The sequence below is a fragment of the Callorhinchus milii genome, unplaced genomic scaffold (genome assembly GCF_018977255.1).
Source record: "Callorhinchus milii isolate IMCB2004 unplaced genomic scaffold, IMCB_Cmil_1.0 Scaffold2, whole genome shotgun sequence".
In the NCBI taxonomy this organism is placed as follows: Eukaryota; Metazoa; Chordata; class Chondrichthyes; order Chimaeriformes; family Callorhinchidae; genus Callorhinchus; species Callorhinchus milii.
This window is the reverse complement of record NW_024704743.1, coordinates 76,436,208-76,452,939: the sequence shown is the minus strand read 5'-3', so window position 1 is coordinate 76,452,939 and position 16,732 is coordinate 76,436,208. Positions and strand designations below refer to the sequence as shown.

At 40.3% G+C, this 16,732-nt stretch overlaps 1 protein-coding gene across 1 annotated transcript in view; it reads right to left on the bottom strand.

Moving 5' to 3' along the window:
• susd5 (sushi domain containing 5) overlaps positions 1-16,331 on the bottom strand; it is a 29,332-nt gene extending 13,001 nt beyond the window's left edge. Inside the window, exons 1-3 of the mRNA XM_042332264.1 lie at positions 16,138-16,331; positions 14,590-14,767; positions 7,666-7,784 (exon numbers count right to left, since the gene is read on the bottom strand). Coding sequence (XP_042188198.1) covers positions 7,666-7,784; positions 14,590-14,767; positions 16,138-16,222 — 382 coding nt within the window. The 5' untranslated portion in view covers positions 16,223-16,331. The remainder of the gene's footprint in view (positions 1-7,665; positions 7,785-14,589; positions 14,768-16,137) is intronic.
• Between the last annotated feature and the right edge of the window lie 401 nt (positions 16,332-16,732).

Here is a 16,732-nt window from a genome sequence, read left to right as displayed (position 1 = left end):
CTCACTGTTAAGCTTAGGATCTGATAGGAGTGAACAGGATGAAGACAAAACACTATTTCTTTATTACAACAAGCATTCACAAAGGCTGCTTTCTCAAAGACTGGTTTAAATAATATGCTTGTTCGAAAGGTGCGATTGTTCCCTTGTTAACTAAACTAAAACAAACAGAACAGGACAGACAACTCACTCAATTCAATTCAGACCAATTCTCTCTCTCTCTCACTAAAATAAGAATATTTACTCACTTTGATTAATCCCAACCCGTGCTAGTTAACTCTACTGTTCCCCCAAGTGTGTATGATTCAGTGCGGTGGGTCGAGACGGCATCACAAGGTTCTCATGTAATAAATCATGTAGTAAAATCCTGACAAACCTTGTCTGTTAGTAAACTGTAAGATTAGAAACTAGCTGTTCATCTCAAGAAAATCATATGAGAAAATAATGCAGAGAGATTATCCTAGCCACATCACAAAATCAAATCAAGATTTTACAACATTAAGAACAAATACCTTAAATCTATTGCAGTGAAGCTTCACAAGTTCATGTTTGTTTATTACCTTAATTTCACATCTTGAAACAATTAAGTGTTTTTTTAAAAAAATCATTTTTTTATTATGGGATCAATACAGGCTACTTGGATTTTGGTTCCAGAAAGTGGCAAATCGTAATTTGCAGGAGTTAAAAGGCACAGTCAGAAAAGCAAAATGATCATCGGAAATATGTTAATAATTAAGCAGCATAAAAAATCTTTAATGTCAGGGGGGAAAAAGTCACTAAAACCATAAATAATTCTATTGTCTTTGCTCATTAACATTCAAGTGATATTCCTTTTTTAAAGGAATCTTGCTTTTTTTACAAGTCTGTTCCAAATCACCAATGTCTTGAGACTATAGCTCGCAGCACAAAAGAAAAGCACATCGAAGCACATAAATCTTGATTTTTACATTATTGCTGAGATGTAACCTTTTTATGATTGCATGAAATAAAGGCAGATCATGTTGGATTGTTTGCTATAGTTTCTTAAGAGCATAAGAAATCATGGACAAGAAAAGCCTTTTGGTTCATCTCTCTCACCTCTTTCACTCTGTCAACAACATCACTTGGGAGAAAGTTCTGTATTAATATTCCCTGATCTCCATTCAAGTCCAAACTCCAGAGTATTCGTTCAACTATCCCCACACCCACTGTTCAAGTTGCTCTGTTTTCCGTCTTTGCTTCTCAGCACTAACACAGAAACCATTGTAGATTATTTGTTTATCTAAATCACATAACCTCCAGAAATGTTCTCAACCTGAAATTTATTCAATTCATTTTTGATGGAAGTTATCATCGTTTTTGCCTTGGTGTCTGACTCACATAGCCAGGATGTTACTCGTGTGATGTGTGTGTACATTGGGTGATTGTGTGTATTTGTGGTATATGCACGGGGGAGGGTTATTCCTATATTGCCCAGTCCTCATAGGCGGAGTTTAACTAGGGCTGAGAGAGGATAATGCCTCAGGTTCTGCTGTACCTGGCCCGGTACAGCAGAACCTGAGGGACTGTGTGTGCTCCCATTGGACAATCCCTGCTCTCCCCTGCGCTCCCTTTGGACCCACCACTTGTTTTCCAGTCTCTCCCTCGCCATTGGTCACTTGGCCACTTGTGCGGGCATTTTAAATTACAAGATGGTGAAAAGGGCGAGTTAAAGGCCGTATTTCTCTTCACTAGATATTAGTACTTATTTTCAGAAAATAAATCATAGGGTGATTAATAAGCAAATATTACATGCGACTATCCAAACTCCTTGGTTGTCAGCATCCCCAACTCTTCCCTCCATCAGCTGCAGATCATCCAGAACTCTGCAACCCATGTCCGCTCCCGCACCAGGCTCCATGACCCTATCATCCCCATCCACGCCTGACTCCACTGGCTTCCCATCACATAGAGGATACAGTTCAAGATCCTGGTCCTCACCTTCAAAGCCCTCCATGACTCTGCCCTCCCTATCTCTGTGACTTCCTAACCTCCTAATCAATCTGCCCACTCCCTCCGCTCAGCGGGCTCTGGCCAGCTTCATATTCCCCACATCTCCCACCCCATCATTGGCAAGCAAGCCTTCAGCCACTCTGCCCCCACCCTCTGGAACACTATCCCACAGTCCCCCCTGTTGTTATTACCTTGTTTTACACGTAGGTTGGGAAAAAAAGAGCGTGCAACAAAACAGGCAGATCAGGCAGAGAAAGGGCATGTCTGGGACCAAAATGTGGTAATGGTCACAGAAGAGGGGGAGGGTGAAGGTGAGTTGTTATGGTCTGAAATTGTTGAAATCAATATTGAGGCCAGAGGGCTGTAAGGTCCCCAGCAGATAAATGAGGTGCTGTTCCTCGACCTTGCTCTGTGGCTCATTAGAACAGCATAGAAGACCGTGGATGGACCTGTCTGCATCATTCTTGTCTTTCAGCACTATAAAAACCTGCATCACATTTCCTTTAATCTTCCTTAACAAGTTCCATTCTGTGTGCCTCTCTTCATAATTTTAGACCACTAAGACCAAGAATTAAAATTTAAACCAAGATCCCGTCTGCCTGTACAGGTGGGCGTTAAAGATCCCAGAAGATTATTTGAAAAAAGATGGGAGTTTCTTCCAGTGTCCTAGCCAACAATCCCTCAGATAAAATTGATCACTCACTTCATGCCTGTCTGTGGGACACTGCGGTATGCAAATTGGCTGCCATATTTTCCTACAAATATAGAGTAACTACACTTTACAGTAATTCCTGTGAATCGCTTTGAGACATCTCAACGATATAATAGGCGCTATGTCAAATGCATAGATTATTATAAATATCACTGAAAAGTAGCCAGGAGTTGTGTTCCACCACCAACTGAATACTGCTTTGGATGGGAGATAATATAGGTTTCCTCCATCTCGCTCTTGCTCTCTATTACTGCCATTATTTATTATATTTCATAAAGTATTTTGACATTCTTAAAATTAATATGCACTCACAACTTTCAAAAGCAGACCGAGTCTCCTATGCCCAGAGCTGTGCCCTCTCTTGGGTGACGCAAACTTAATCAGAAAGGCCTTCACCAGGTGTATAAAATCATTGATTAATTAATATAATAGTGTCCCAGCCTTCAATCGATTTGGCCCTTTTGGTAAGTGGTAAAAACAACGTTACTGACACAGGCAACAGCGAAATCAGTCAGAAATAAATGTATTTATCGCATAGATCTAATTAATGATCCTTCAGATGAGATGTTTAACCGAGTTCCCTTCTGCCTGTCCAGGAGGACCTCAAAGATCCCATGACACTGGAAAAGAAAAAGGAGTTTCTCCCGGTGTCCTGACCAACAATCCCCAAATAAAATTGTTCACTGTTCATGGCTGTTTGTGGAACATTGTTGTGCGCAAATTTGGCTGCTGTGTCACCCATACAAATACACACAGTCGCACCACTTTACAGTATATCCTGTGAAGTGCTTTGTTGACATGATAAGGAGCTATTCCAAATGCAAGGATTATGATTAAAATTGTTATTATAATTAGGGTGGGATATACAATACAAAAGCATAACGTAGATTAATACGACTAGAACCTTGAACACTACAGTGAGAAGAGTTACAAGTTCTTGTAGCAAGTGCTGGATGCTGAAAATTATTCAGGGGTGGCATTGCACCACCAGCTAAGTACCATGTCTACAGCTAACCGGGAAAACAACCTGCACTTCCGTATAGAAAGGTTTGAAGTAAGTAAAACTTTTGATGAATCAGGTCTTAAACTTGCTCAGATTGTAAAATTACACTAACACCAAACCTCCAAAAGTACATTCTAACAGGTGTGACATTCCCAATCCCTCACCCTAGTTTTATAATGTTCTCTTCACACTATATTGGCAGAATGTCGGCACTGGGCTTGTCATATTCCCAACGTTCAAACACCATGACAGTTCTAACTACTCCCCTTTTCTTTTTCTGTGCTCACATGTAATAACTTGCTTCAAACTTAATCACTAGCAAGTGTGCTGACTATTCTTGGCAGACAAATAAGGCCACATTTGCACTGACTAAGTCTTACAAACAGTTATAAGGTGATTGATCAATTAATCTGGATGGTTGTTGCTCAATGGAAAAAATTCCCTTCTCTTTTCGAATGATGTCAAGTGATTTTTAACAGCTACCAAAACAGGGAAATGGGGACTAAATTTAACATCCTAAAGATGACATCTCTGATACCACAGGACTTCGCTACACTGGAACTTGCAACTCCCAACTTCCTGACCCAGAGGCAAGAGTCCTACCAAATTAGTCCAAGTGAAGAATAGATACTTGAGTGAGTATTGGAGGGTGACTCCCACTCATAGAATCATATTTCATCATGAGCCTGAGATCTCAACAAGAAAATTGAAGCACACATCAGAAGGTTTTCTGCATTGAATGAACAGAATAGAACAAGCCCCTCAACATGTTATGCTTTAATCGCTAAAAAAGCTTAGAATGAAATTACACCGTGAATGAGAGGCAATCGCCTGCCTTTTCAAGTTCAATTCAAGTTTCCAGTTTGGCTTCAAAAATAATAAAAAGATTTTGGAATTAGATGTTTTATTTGTTGTTATTTATTTTAGTCCTGTGAATATCAAGTGTTTTTTGCTGCTTTGATATTTAATCTGCAAATATAACGCGTAAAATCACTAATGGCTCTAATGGCTGACGTACTCATGATACCAGCTTTTAAGAACAATATACTTTTTATTTCAGTTGTTGGTCTTTATTTGCTATTCAGACAGCTGAGAACAAAGAAATGTAGCTTCTGTATTTTTTTTAAAAATTCTTGCATTTAATGTAGCGCCTTTTACGTCTGGAGGACTTCTTAAAGCACTTCATGAGATTTATTTTAACACATAGTAACTGTGTGTATTTTTTCGGTAAAACCAACAGCCAATTTGCCCACAGTATTCTTTTACAAACAGCCATGAAATTAATGCTCAATTTTATCTGGGGTAATTGTTGGATAGGATACCAGGAGATTCCCTTCTCCTTTCAAATAGTGGCAAGGGATCTTTAACCTTCTATCTAAACATGCCAACAGGAACTTGGTGCAACATCTCCTATGGCGAATGGCACTTCGAATAATGCAACCCCAACACTATATTGCCATGTCAGTCCTGATATGGGCCATGAATCCACAATCTTCCTACTCAAAGGTAAGAGTGATATCAACTGAGTCAGGCACAAAAGCTTTTATGCCCCTAAACCTTCCTCCTTCTAGTTTGCCCTCCCCTCTTCCCCTCTTATGAGTAACTTAAAATCAGTCCTATAATGTGCCTCCAGAAACCACAAAATGTAAAAACAAAACAAGTCCATGGATCTGCACCTGCATTGCAGTTCACAAAAAATTGTAATCAACTTCATTTAGTATGCTCATTGTTCAAAAAGCTTTGAAAAAGTAAAAAGTTGAAATGAAAATAGGGTACAATACAAATTACAATACGATACAAATTGACATTTATGAAGCGCCTTTCACATCGGGAGAACATCCCAAATTATATCCTTCCAATTTCCTGGTCATCCTTTGTAATACCCAAGAAGTTTCAGAGGACTTTTTGGAAGTGAATCTACATAAGAAATGCTTGACGAAAAAAGACTAAGGTCCATCCAGTTCGCCTTCCACCTTCCTGGTGGTCACTTGCACATAGGTCCCGATCTACCTATGTACTATATCCCATAATGTTATTTCCTAATGGTTAGACATCTGGGATTGATTCCCAACCATTCTGTCGCTACAGGTGCATTAAAGTTCCTGAAACCATCTCCTCAGGGTGGTGATGAGGTCAGCAGGACCCTATAGAGAAATCTGCTTCCAAATTATGCAACTCAGCTCCAATGTTTTGGGTCATGGACCCAAAACGTTGACTCACTTTCCTTTCTCCATAGATGCTGCCTGACCTGCTGAGTGAACCAAGCAACTTCTGTTTTGTTTTCAGCTCCAATTGTTACTTATGCTTTGCATATTGCGCAACTCAGAGTATCACTGCTAAAAGTGCAGTGAAACAGTTTTAACAACAGCTTTTTCATTAGTTTTTAAAAAGCAAAAACAATTTTGAATACACAAAGAATTCATCTGAGCAAACGTCTCACTCAGTAAGGGAATATTAGCAGTACCAGGCTGCAGTGTTGTTTACTTGTCCATTTTATCCAGAACATGAAATGAGATCAACTAAATAACATACGATCCAGAACTAGTTTTCAAGCAGACTCTCAGCACAAGCTCAACCCAATCACGCGTACAATTTTATTATACCTCATGAACAGCACTCAATACCCAAACCAAAACCATCCCAACCTCTCCACTTCCTTCCAACACTAACAGTACCGGCAAGCAGATAATAGAAAGCTCCTTTCAGATTATAAAGGATCCATGCAGCTAAAAGCAGTTTGATCACTGGACTGTTAACTAGGGAGCAGCTTTACTCAACAGGTTCACAAGTGCAAAACAACCAGAACAGTACCCAGAGCCTTCCCTTGCCTGGCTCCAGAAGAGACTCAGAAAAGAGACCCACTGCTTTATAAAACAAATTACAACCGACATTACGATCATGCTTCGGAGTACACTGAACATGGAGACCATTTGACAATTGTGTTAGACCGTTCTAACTCACACCAGAGGAGACATTTTATACTTGCGCATTCTCATATAGGACTATCTCATAAAATAATTTCCTCAGGACCAATGGATCATTTGGGAGCAAAATGGGATTGTCTCCGCCTGTGTGACCTTGGACATTGAGAGCCAAAAAGCTATTCAAACACTGATATCCAAGCCTGAGAGACTGACGTCAAGTGAGGAGGACTAAGGAAGAAAAATCTCTTAAATAACGTTTTTAAAAACCTGTTTATTACATATTTCCCTTTAGTGTCTGATTTATGCTCAGCAACACTAAATAAATAAAACAGGGGCTTATTTCTTTAAAGTCAAAAGGCATTGTGGGGAAAAGATGAATAAGGCATTTTACATTTTTGTTTTTAATCTCCAGGGCCTAAATGCTATGATGTAATGAGATGGTTACACTTTCCTTCTACCAAAGATCAAAGAATCAGAAAGAACATTTCATCTTATAAATATTTCCATAGATTTAAAAAATACTGGGGTCTAATTTTCAGTATTTCTTCAAGAGAGTCTTTAATAAGGAATCCTGTTGCAATTTCTGTCAACCTACAGGAAGCTCCACTCCAGAAATAAATTGGATTGGGAGTGGAGCGGATCAGTGGGATCTACTTCCATGTATTGAAAGGAGTCCCCATTTGCTTATTGAATAATGCTGTTTGGAAACACCACAAATTAGACCACAATAACAATTATCTAAAAAGTGGTACACGGTGCCAATAATTCATGGTACACTGCATTGGCTATGACCCTTAGGATGACCTTGTGCTACAGTTTCTAGGGATCTTTCTTAAGATCTTTCTTTTCAACTGTGTTTCAGTTATCTTTCCCCCATCACCGCAATCACTACACCCTCCTCAGCTCCCTCCACCCCAAGCTACTAGCTAAATGTATTTTTTTGTAGTTGACAACAGAGAGTATTTAGCATGATAACAGTGTGTTTACATCCATAATGGGCTTGATGCCAATTAATGTGGGTGTCAGGCTCAGCGACTGTGGGATAATGCAGCACTAACCTTTGTCTTTAATACAAAATGAATCATATGGACCACTTGAAGAGCCAGCAGTTTCTGTTTTCACATCGATAGTCTTCACCTTCTGTTGACCATTGTCCATGCTATAACATATGGTTATCCTATGTTAAAAAATAAAAAAAAACTCATTATCTACTGTGATCTGTATTAAATTAAGTTTAACATTTAAATCCTTCTCTCTCCTCTGCAATTTTATAAGTGAGTTTTATGTCTCATCAAGCCCACTTCTCAACTCTGCAACATTCTCCAACGGAGTGGGAAAACAGATATCCTGTTCCGCATTTCAGGCTCTGAGCTGTTCAGCTGCCACTGGCAGATGTGTGTGAGAATCTCATGTGATGTCTTTACTTCCAATTTAGTTTCTGAAACTTGTGCGGTAGATCTGTCCCCACTGGAAAATGCCCAATTTTATTTTGTATAGAACTCATTTTTACAGCCAACAGAGAGAGTTTGTTCAATCACCTTTAATCACCCACAAATTTTACGGTCAATTCACTTTACAGTATCCTCTGTGAAGTGCTTTGAGACGTCTCAAAGACGTGCATATCAAAGGATTATTATTATTATTATATCCAAACTCATGCACTACATCACCAAGTCCTCTGATCTTGAAGTATTTGTGTGCTATGACCTCAGGCACTGGGGCCTAACAGGATTCTTCAATGTCCACTTTAAGTCACAAATGGAGACTCATTCCATAACTGAACATGTGCCATTGAAACACAGGAACTCTGTTCCATCATGATCCGAAGTAAATCACAGGGTTACTATTGATTGGCATGACATCCAGTATTTCCAATTGCCAGTAGGAGTCTCTGTTTGTGTGGCAGAGTCCTTATTAACAAAGCCCGTTAAAATGAGAGAATTTTAGACTCCAGTGTACAAACCAATTAGTGAACATGCTTCATTAATTGGAATAGCATTGAATAGCATTCGACCAAATAATCATTTTCACTGTATAAATATATTGAAGTAAGTAGCTGCATAAAATGATTTGGAACATAAAGAAAGTAAAGTATAAAATACTTTGTATTTGTACTCTGGTACTATTAATGCTACTTTATAACATGGACTAAGAGCTGGAAACCCTGCCTCACTGAAATCCTTCTTTTCAAAGTGCAAACATAAAACTTTCATATATTCCTTAGTATGCTTACATGTACCAAAGCAGAAAAGTCATCGTAACAGGTAATAATAAAGTACACTGCAACTCTGACATGCAGTCACAATCTCTGCTCAAATCAGCAGCACATGGTGACCTTGCAACGCTTTGACTTGAATTCCTTTCACAGGCGAATGATGAGTTTTATTTCAGTGGCTCTCTGGCCAATTAGTGGGTAGAAATTAATAATGAATAATAATGCTCCTTACATTTAGTACTGCGCCTTTCACATCAGGAGGACAATAACAAATTGCATTTATATACAATTATATAATTGCATGTCAGGAGGACGTCCCAAGGCACTTCACAGGACATACTGTAAAATGCAGTAACTGTATTTTGTAGGCGAAATGCACCAGCTGATTTGCATCAATGTTCCATAAACAGCCATGGAGTGAGTAACCAATTTTATTTGAGAGACACTGGGAGAAACTCCCTTCTCTTTTCAAAAATTCCAACCAGGTCTAGATTTACTCCATTAAAATAACATTTCAGAGTATGCAGAATTGAGCAAATTGTTGAATTCAATTTAATCTTTGAAGCCCATTTTCTGTAAGAAACTCCATATACAGTCACTACACATTACAGTAATTCTTGTGAACCATTCTGAGAAGTCTTGACGATAATAGTAATAATAATAATCCTTGCATTTGATATATAGCGTCTTATCACATCTTCAAAATATCTCAAAGCACTTCACAGAATATAATGTAAAGTGAATTGGCTATGTTTTGTGGGTGAAATGTAATGTAATATATCAAATCTAATGGTTATTATTAAAATATCAATGCAAACAAAGTGATTACAACAACAACAAATTACATTTGTATAGCGCCTTTCACATCAGGAGGACGTCCCAAGACGCTGAAATAATAATAAAGGGAAAAGGATGAAAAGATCTGGGTACAGCTAAAAAATGAAACAACAGCTGTAGGTCTCAAATTGTCTTGTGTTATCATTTCAAAATCAGAGATGATATATTGCACGCAGCATTGTCCAACAAACAGTTGTGGATTAAAATGATCAATTTATTATTAATATTTTTTTGAAGGATAAGATGCTATATCAAATGCAAGGATTATTAATAATATGAAGCGCTTTGAGACGTCTAGAAGGCGTGAAAAGCGCTATATCAAATGCAAGAATAATTATTATTATATAATCTTACAGAAAACTAAATTCTAAATTAAAGACTGCATTTAAGAATTCTGACAAATTCTGGAGACTCTGCAATGTTATATTAATCTAAAATTAATATATTACAGTAAATCTAGACCCAGGTAGAAATTCTACCAATAGCAGCACTGATTTACGTTGTCAGAACATACGCACAATGAGCTAATTTAAGGGAAAATCCTTCCAACACAATGTCCTCTGGAAAAACAAATCTGGCAGAGGCAAAGTTCTGAACAAAATGCAAGAAAAACAGTCAAATTAAGTAGGTCATCAGAGCATGAGAGGCTTTCCACCAATACCTAGTAGCAATGGATAATCTATCTTAATATTAACTGGCAGCTATGAAAGCCTAGCCTGAATTATATAAGAATTATTTTAACTGAGATATTTAGCGCCAATGTAATGTCTGCCGACTTTTGACTCATTCTGATGCAGTAATTGGACACCTTGCATTTTTAATGTAATCTCGAGGAAACATGAGGTTAAGAATCTCTGTGTAATATTGAATATTGATAATATTTCACAATAACATTGCTTTTTTTTGCAGTTGTCATAATAAGAGCATGTTTCATCTCTCAAGAAACCATGGGTTCTAATTAGTTATAATACTTAACAGGATTCCTTTACTTAACAGAGTTCCCATTAACCTAGAACTCCACTCCAGAAGCTGACTATGTTCCGATGGGTTGATATGATATACTTCTGGTTACCTGAAGGAGTCTCCAATTGTGCAACTATGTTACGAAATACCATGACCAATTAGGCTCCAATATCAAATCTAACATGAAATTACTCAGGGAGATAGTGGAGGCAGCTGGAGGCAGCAAATTCCAGAGGGAATTTGACAGCTATTTGGCAAAGACATTGATCAAGTGATACAGGAATTATAGTGTATGACTTTTTACACTGAGACCAAACCGATGAACCATGACTGTCTTCTCTGCCCAGTATCTTCCTATGGTTCTAATAAACACATTTTGGGACAACTATTTTTACATTTCTTTTTTCTGTTTTTTGTCAATGCTCTCTTCAAGGTTTATACTGGGCTGCAAATTGACCTTTGCTGAATTGAACAATTTTGATGCCTCCCATAAGTGCCCGTTGTTCATATTTGAGTGCGACCAGTGAAAGTTGCAAGGTCATTTAACTCTAGCTGGGGGAGGAAGGGAGAGAGGGATTAGGAGAGAACATGGGACTCAGCCAAGCCTAATCCTACCTTTCACCTACTGTAATACACACTCGCACTTTCCAGGGGGTGCCCAAAGCAAACTGTCTATAGAATAACAGGTTGTCCAATCAACCAGCAGTCAGGCAGGCAAGCTGGCAAACAGAAATGAATGTTTAGATGGATAAAGTGACTGAATTTGTTCAGTAACATCTATAATTAAATATAATACATCATTTTCATGAATCATGATAACAGGCATTTTACGTGCAATAAAAATGTCATTGCTGTTCCAGGCTACTTTCACAGTCCATCGTGAAATAGCTGTAATTATAATTACGCCATTGGCACTTTTCTGATATTCACTCTACAGTGTCAGTGACTGAGACTGCTGAGACGAAACAGCTGAAGCATTTGTGTGCAGTTGAACCTCTCCCTTTCCAGTATCCACCTATCTGGGACATATTCTGGTTCACAAATATTTGTTTTGGCCATCCAGGTGTCTGACACATGAAAATCCATTACCATTCTTAAAAGTATCCTATGTCCCTGCGTCTGAAATGGAATGCACACTCTCTCGCTGGAGAGATACACCTTGTTTACCTAATTCCATAGAGTATTAGATGCAGATTGGCAAGACATAAGGCTTGGGAACCCTAGAGTGTGTGTTAGTGCTCTACTGGCATTTAACTAGTTACAAACACATAGCTTGCCATTGAAAACACTGCTTGTCCAGCTAGGACCACACTACCTGTCAGGGCTTTGGCTTGCAGGTTTAACAGGTGCTGAATGGAAATAAGTTTTGACCCCAAGCCTGCCTCTCCAAGTCCCTGGAATACTGCGGACCCGCCTGGCTCAGGAACCGGACTACAGAGACTGCCAGAGTCGATTCCAATATTCCATTCACAAGCATGTCACCTTGGAGCCAACTCAACTCCAAGAAACCCCCCCCCCTAACCCCCGATTGTAACTAGTTCATCATTTGATAGCCAACAAATGCAGGTTTGAGCCCTCACCAGGTGATGGCAAGCTTCCTTGTGAGCAACACAGCTCAGCATGAAATGTGTGAGAGCAATGCCACCATCTTCAAGCCCACAGCACTAATGAAAAACGTCCACAGAGCAGAGCTAAACTGGTCAGTGGGCAGATCAGCATATAGCTAGTTACACTTTCTCTACTGTGTACAGTGGGTAATAGGGGTAATAGCACAGGCTAATTGTTACCACAGGAATAAAACATTATTATTTCCACCCCTGCAGAAGTACAATAGTGCCAGGGTGTTTATGCATTAAAGTGAGGCGTTATTGCAAAGATTTCTTCAGCACTGAAGACAAGATTTTGTGCATATCTATCTTTGTTAGAAAGGCGTGAATACGTAACTTTATCTAACACTGGAGAGAGGTTATAATGTTGGACTTAATAAATGTAGAGATAATGACCCCAAAAATTTGATTAATTTTTAATTAATTTGATTTTATCTCCTACTGAAGAGAAACATCAGCACATGGCAATCTCTGCCAACGTGCCTACTAATGACAAGAAGCAAAGATTTCTTTACTATTCAAGACAGGTAACAATTTATTGATACACTGTATTTTTTCTGCTGTTGCTATACTACAGGGATCCACTTACTGTATTTTTCATGTGATTAAAGCTGTTCAGTGACAATGACCTACAATTTGCAGGTGTACCTTGAAGAGCACAGCAAAAAGCTGAGAATCTAAAGAGTGGATTATTCAACTCAAAACTAGAGGGTGTGAACATTCAAAACTAAAGGTGAGAGTTGCTGAAAATTAGATGGAAAATTAGAGTATCTGTAAAACATTGAGTGGGATTAGTATCTGGAACTGTGCTGAGGCAGGATTTGCAATAGCTAAATCTTTCTTATTAAATCTTGACATTTATGCTTGAAATTAGATTGGCCAGTTGGGAGTTGAACCATTAAAAATTTATTATTTAATGTGCAGCAATTCATGTTCTATCCTGGCATCAAACCAGTGCTGATATCTGGCAGACAGCTTTAGGCAGTGTGCATAATACTTCACTACTACTGAGGATAGAGCACTCGCCTCGCAAGCGAGAGACCTGGGTTCAATTCCAGGCAGGGTGAAACCTCGGGCAAGTTTCCTTACGCCACACGCCTGATAATAATCCCTCAAAAAAAAACAATAAACTGATCACTTCAATCCACGACTGTTTGTGGGACACTGCTGTGCGCAATTGGCTGCCACATTTCGCTCACAAATATACAGTCAATTCACTTTATAGTATATTCTGTGAAGCACTTTGCGACGTCTAGAAGATGTGAAAAGCGTTATATCAAATGTAAGGATTACTAATTATTACTACTAATCATAATAATAATGACAACTTGCATTTGTATAATTCCTTTCATATGAAAGGAAACACCTCAAAGTGTTTTACAAAATACAATTCATTTGAAAAGAAAGCGAATGTTTTTGGAAAAGAAAATGAGAGTAGCCTATCAGACCCACAAACTTCAGTGAGATGCACAACCAGCTGACTAACTTGAATTTGGGAACAGATTTGGATTTGGAGGAAAATATAAACCAGGATAACCAAGAAACAGACTACATTAGTGTATGGCCATTAATCTAAAGGTATTATACAGAGGAAGTGAGCAAGAGTTGCTTCTATGAGGCAATTTTTGTTGTTGGTAATGAATGAATGGATGAATGAATGAAGCTTGTGTACTATTTGTAATAAGATTGGCATTGAGGGGAGTTTGTGGATAAGCAGATCCATCCAGACCTGGGATTGAAACAGTTTACTATACCTGTTTTATGAGGGGGTGGGGAGGATGGGGGATGGGGGGGGGGGGGGGTGCAGTTTGGAATGGGAGACGGACTGTTAATAATAATAATCCTTGCATTTGATATAGCGCCTTATCAAATCGTTGAGATGTTTCAAAGTGCTTCACAGAATACACTGTAAAATGAACTGACTGTAAATGTGTTGGGCAAAACGCTGTGTGTGAGTGTGTGATCTATCTGTATTGTGTTGCTCGTGTGTGTGTGTGTGTGTGTGTGTGTGTGGTGAGCTATGATCTACCTGTGTTGTGTGTGTGTGTGTGTATGGTGAGCTATGATCTACCTATGTTGTGTTGTGTGTGTGTGTGTGTGTGTGTGGTGAGCTATGATCTACCTATGTTGTGTTGTGTGTGTGTGTGTGTGGTGAGCTATGATCTACCTGTGTTGTGTGTGTGTGTGTGGTGAGCTATGATCTACCTATGTAGTGTTTTGTGTGTGTGTGTGTGTGTGTGGTGAGCTATGATCTACCTGTGTTGTGTGTGTGTGTGTGTGGTGAGCTATGATCTACCTATGTAGTGTATTTGTGTGTGTGTGTGGGGGGGGGGGGGGGGGGTTGTGGGATGCAGCCTTACCCAATGAGGCTGCCTGACAGCCAGCCTGTGGTGCACACTGCGAAGGCACATTCCTCCACCGCCCGCATCAGCTCCTCCTGGGTGGCGAGGCGCGCTCCCCGCGAGGTGCACAGCTCCGGGGCTCCGCTCACATCCAACTGCTGAGTCCCGTTCTTTGCCCCCACGACGAACACTTTCCCTGTGGCCAAACGGGAGAGAGGGGGCGAGAGGGGAAAACACACCCACACACAAGGGGGGCCGTTACATTTGGCAGGAAAAAGGCAACCATGACACGTTGTTCCTCACCTGACATTGTCACTTCCCATTTATTTTTTTCCCTCGATTTACAACAACAACAACAACAAGATTCCATTTATAAAGCGCCTTTCACGTCAGGAGGACGTCCCAAGGCGCTGCACAGTTGGGTCATGACCCGAGCAGGGGGGAAATGGTCAGGGTGAGGGGAGGGGAGGGAGCGAGGAGGGGGGAAATGGTCAGGGTGAGGGGAGGGATGGGAGAGAGCGAGAAGGGGGAAGAGAGTCGAGAGGGGAGCTGAAGGCTCGGTCAAAGAGAAAAAGAGTTAAGAATAAAGTGGATAAATTCACGCTTAATCGACTTCAATTATATGGCATCTCAACAACAACAAAAACACTAAACCTTTGCAAGCCGAGGGTGCAATGGAGATCAATGCAAAACCCTCCTTTCAGCTCTCATGTTCGCGTCTCTGAAGCAAATCATTTAATTCCTTTTATTTTCTCGCATTTTGGTTTTATCTTTTTTTTTGGGGGGGGGGGCGCAAAACTGCGTTGTGTTTCTTTGCAACGGATTAATATCGGGGGGGGGAATGGGAATTTGCCTTTCGGAGTCTTATTTTGGAATCAAATCGTTTTGGGTTAATATACTCTTATATTTATTCAGCTATTTATTTATTCGTCCATCCAAACTGCTTACAGGGTCTGTGCATTCGAGATTTTGTTTTCGAACACCTTTTAACTTGATATTCAACTGTTTTATTTTCCAGATGTGTAAAATGTGACCCCTCAAACGTGGGGAAATGAAAACATTTCAATGGGTGACGAGCAAATACATCATTAAGTAACAGCAGTGATGTTACAGGGAAACGAATGGTTGGGGCAACAACCCACAGGCATTGCTTTTTAATCTAATACCTCCACCGATCGCGAGTCTAACAAAAACAGTCACGAGTGAAATTAAATTGTTTTTAAAGTACGAGTACGTTACAGTCACTTCTTAAGACAACAGCACAAGTTTCTTCGATAAAGACGGGAAATAACACCGCGATCGACATCGGCTTCGTGGAATTAAAAGTGGTTTTTTTTTTCCCCCAAAATGGTATGCAATATCTAAAGATGAATACATTTGTAAAACAAAACATCTCTCACAATCCGTCGCAATGCTCAGAGCAGCAGTGCAACGTATTGGAATCGTAAGAATAAGCAACAGCGCAATCGCGCAGTTTACAAGTTGCAATGAATGAGATCGAGTGGACTTGTCTTTCAGCAAAAGCCCGTGACAGTAATCGGGCTTTCCGAGCCACTCTGGACTGACCGTGTGCCTGGACGTGGCTGCAGTTGATGGCGAGCAGGAAGGCGATCCATGGCAGGAGGCAGTGTGAGTGCGAGAGTGGAGCCATCGCGCTGGAGCCAACACTGACGCTGAGCTGGGCAGGTGGCGACCAGGAGCAAAGGCAACCGAGACTGGACAGGCCAAAAGCAGGGCAGCAGATAGACAGGCAAGACAGACAGACAGACAGACAGCAGACAGACAGACAGACAGACAGACAGACAGACAGACAGACAGACAGACGGGCAGGACCAGGCGTATCCGCTCCACCAAACCACCTCTGCTGACAACTCCACTGGATGAATCCACACCCTCTCACACACCCACACCAGCGCGGACACTCCAACAACAGCAACAACAAGAAGGACAAGGAGAGCGCCCTGAGATTGGGGGTGGGGGGCGGGGGGGGGGGGGGGGGGGACTGCAGTCTATGAGCGAATCAAAAATCTAGGAGTGGTTTTAGCCACACAACATTTTTGCGGCGAGTGCAGATGTTGACCCAATGCGAAAATCCACACGTGTCCGTCAATAAGCAGCCGATCATATGCAGCTCAGCCCCTCTCACAGGGAGAGATGCTCT